At 33.7% G+C, this 3,822-nt stretch overlaps 1 protein-coding gene across 1 annotated transcript; it reads left to right on the top strand.

The window, feature by feature from the left end:
- Positions 1 to 392: 392 nt before the first annotated feature.
- On the top strand, positions 393 to 1,953 carry LOC132048353 (uncharacterized). The gene is made up of 4 exons (XM_059439261.1): positions 393 to 557; positions 837 to 967; positions 1,569 to 1,622; positions 1,713 to 1,953. The coding sequence occupies exons 2-4, from the start codon at positions 868 to 870 to the stop codon at positions 1,904 to 1,906; spliced, it is 348 nt and encodes a 115-aa protein (XP_059295244.1). The 5' UTR covers positions 393 to 557; positions 837 to 867; the 3' UTR covers positions 1,907 to 1,953.
- The last annotated feature ends 1,869 nt before the right edge of the window (positions 1,954 to 3,822 follow it).

Raw genomic sequence — 3,822 nt, 5'->3', positions numbered from 1 at the left:
GGTGATGCCACAAAGTTTGAGAGAAGCCCACATGTCTTGGAGTTTATGGATAGTTGATAAGACCATCAGGAAGGTTTGGAATATGATTCCTGCTGCAATTTGGTGTATTTGGACTGAGAGGAACAAGAGATGCTTTCATGATACCTCACTTCCTATTCAAGCTCTTAAAGCCAAATGCTTAGTTAATCTTTTTTGCTGGACAATGTTGTCCCCAGTAGCTAATACTGAACAGTTCTTAGATTTTATTAGTACTCTAACTTTAGAAGGAACCAATGTATAGGGGCATGCAATTCTTTTGTTTTTTTTTGCCTATCTGTAATTACGCCCCCGTAATTATGCATCTACTTGATGCTTTTCTAATGAAACATCTTACTTCATCAAAAAAAGAAGAAGTTTCCCAAATGCCAAAAAATGAAACTCATAGAAAAGTGTCATTGACTGAAATTCCTGATTTGGATCAAGCAGATAAGGATCAATTTCATGAAACACTCACTTCATATATACATGACGAACTTTCCAACCAAGTTCTTGTCATTTCCAGGAAGTTGAAGTTCATGGTAAGTTCAGCTTCCTTTCCTTACATTGAAAAATCAAATTTTCTTACTCTCTTCGCAGCTAGGATTCTGTTATTTATTTCTTTCCTGATTATTTGTTTGTAAGAAGTAAAATGAGGAGTAACCATTTACCCTAAGGTTTTATTGTTACAAAGTTACTATTTATGTGTGTCACATTGGGTCCTAAAGAAGATCAAGAAATAAAAGTAGAATTGAAAACATTATCGGTAGATTTGGACCGAGGTCATTTTATGATGTTATTTGTGATATTCTCTTTGGCAGACATAACTTCTATATATACCCACAGTAATCGATGCCTGCAGCCGGTCAGTCCTATGAGTTCCTTTTTCAGATAACCTCACTTGGGTTTTTGGAAAAATTTCAGCTTGATTTCAATGTGTGCATATGTGAAGGTAAGTCCATAACGTCATGTTTTCTCTTGGACAACCTAATGCGATTGTAACATCTTTACCGTTTGTAATCAACTTTGGTCTTTTGCTAGCTTTCAGTTTTAACTTTCTCAACTTTCAAGATTTTGGCTGACTAAAGTTGGGAATAGAAAATGTGATGTGACCACCTTCCTATTCCCATCAATTGCATCTGTCTCTTTTCTCCTTTTTTGGGAAATTTTTCACTTTTCCTCCTTTTTTGCCTATTTCTTTCTTTCATTTATTATATATGTGCGTTGCATAGGAAAAACTCTACACTCACTTTTAATTTTTACCACCAACAATCGCTTCCTTATTTCCCTTCTCTTCTTCTTTCTCTCGCTGACCACCGGTTATGGTGTCTATTGACGGAAACAAAGCGCCTCCATCTCTTCTCCTTATTTCTTCTTCTTCTTCTTCTTCTTCTTCTTCTGTCTTTGATTCGTATTTCCCTCAAGATTCCTTCTTCCTAAAGCGATTGACAGATTGCTCTTTTGCTTATCATCGACCAATTGATGATTATTCGACCCATTTTATGCATTTTGAAGTGCCGAGTTTTAGTTAATCTATTATTTTTTTTTTCCAGTTTATCAATCCAATGACTCTATTACCAACATACTACTGATACCAGGAGTTACAGGTACAGTATTCTTGCCTGTAATTATGTAACCTATTTTTCCTGTGGCTTCTGTGTGTTTGTTAATTTTCTCTTACCTTTTTTCTCTGTCAGGATATCCAAAAGGTATTCCTTTGAGTCACCTGTCTTCCATCTATGAAATGCTTTTGATAGATCATGATAATTGGGCAAATTTGGAGTCTATACAAGTTTGCTATTTATTTTCTTTTGCTCTTTCATCTAATAGGTATTCTTGTGAAATACTTCCAATGAGAAGTGTTGTGTTTGTAGTCAATGTTATATCGTAAATGGTTAAGTTCAAGTAGTTGGATTCCCATGACATCTCGTGTAAAAAATGCTACTTCGTATAGTTTACCTTTTTGTATTTATTTGTCTATCTCATGGGGACATGAAGATGCTATACTCAACATTCGTTGTTGTTTCTCAAACTATATTCTTTAGGCACTTCTGTATTGGAGATCTAAGACGGAATTATTAATGATAAGGAAAGCAAGATTGTAAAAACCACAGATCCTCATAGAAGACATGTTAGAAAAAACTTTTAAAAAAAAAAAAAAAAAAAAGACGCGTTACAAACTCAAAGAAACTTATAATTAAATTTCATGACCAATATAAGAATTGCTTGGCAGATCATTTTTCCTTTCACATAAGCGCTTTGTCAGACGTTTTCTCTATTTGGAGCTTATAATTCCGTATGCCTAACCGATATTTCTATACAGATTTGACAGTTTTAGAGTTTGGAAATAATAACATGAGCTTGATACAGTGAAGTGCACTATGAGACTCATTTGAGTTGATAGTAATCTAATATTATCAACTTTATGACAAAACTATTTATTTGTTTGTTCAATGGGGTTGTGGTTCACTCGCTTCACAGTCTAGCAGATATTGCTTTGCTGAGTGACGAAATTGAGAATTGCATGGAAAAGAAAACCCAGGTAATAGCTGTGAAACAGAAATAGAACCAAAGCATGAGAAGGAGAAGATTGAAATGCCTATTGAAGAAGAGGAGAATGTTGAATTGCCACATGACGATTGATCATTTCACAGGGTAATGTGTTTAAGACAATGTCTTGCCCAATTAACATGAACCTGAATGTGAATTTCGCATAACATGTTACTTTCGTCTGAACAAAAGCTGAGGAACAGGAAACTCATGTTTGTGGGAGACTCACTTGACAAAAACAAATATGAATCCATGGTTTGGTTGGTTCAATCGGATACTATGTACTCCTTATTGTATAGCGTAAAGAGGCAGGAATTAGCACTAAATGACGAGCGTATTTATGTGTTCCTTTGCCCTTAATTGGAAGAATCAGGAATATACTTCAATTTATAGAGAGAGTCAATTGGTTATGACTTTCAGTGGCCACCGTGTACATTTATTGTGGATATGCACTTATTTTGCCTTACACAAAAAAAAAAAAAAAACGCATTATGGCATATAGTGCTGTAACGATTTCTTGGTGAATGGTGGAACTAGACTTGCCATTCTTCTTAACACTCATAAACTACATGAAGCCCCATCTTGGCACCAGGCTACACCTACTTGGTTAAAACAAAAGTAAATTTAAAAAAATATCCGACAATATTGAGAAAATACTGTTCTAAATATTTAACTTTTTAGAAGAAATGACCTTAAAGTTATTTGTGTTATTCAAATATTGGGGAATGATCATATGTAAGCTTAATGAGGTCGTTTATCACCGCGCGTAAATTACCTAATCTATATATAGTGATGGTGACCTATGATCACCATTCCTATTTATCTTTTTTCTCCTTTTTTTGAAATTTTCACCTTCTCATTTTGCTCCACAAATAATCTGATTCTTTTTATTTTCCCTTATTAATTATAATTAAAGTCCTCTAAATAAGATCTTTAATATGTCAACAAAGGGGTGAACACAAAGGGTCACCATTTCCTACTTATTTTTAAGTTAGCAGTAGTATATCGTTTTCAAAAAAGAGGTGAATGAACAGATTATTTCTGCTAAGACTAAATGAAGACTCACTATTAATTTCCCATAAATTTCTTTCACTATTTTTTTTGTTATTAGAATTTACATGTACGTTACCCTCTACTCATTTCTTACCTTAAATTTTTACCATTAATTGCTTTATTATTAGAATATACATGTATAGACGTTAAATATTGTATATGTGTTTAAGCACATTAAAGAGGAAGACATTAAGGAAAATGCAA

This window comes from Lycium ferocissimum, chromosome 2 (genome assembly GCF_029784015.1).
Source record: "Lycium ferocissimum isolate CSIRO_LF1 chromosome 2, AGI_CSIRO_Lferr_CH_V1, whole genome shotgun sequence".
NCBI lineage: Eukaryota > Viridiplantae > Streptophyta > Magnoliopsida > Solanales > Solanaceae > Lycium > Lycium ferocissimum.
This window is presented reverse-complemented; position numbering and strand designations above follow the sequence as displayed.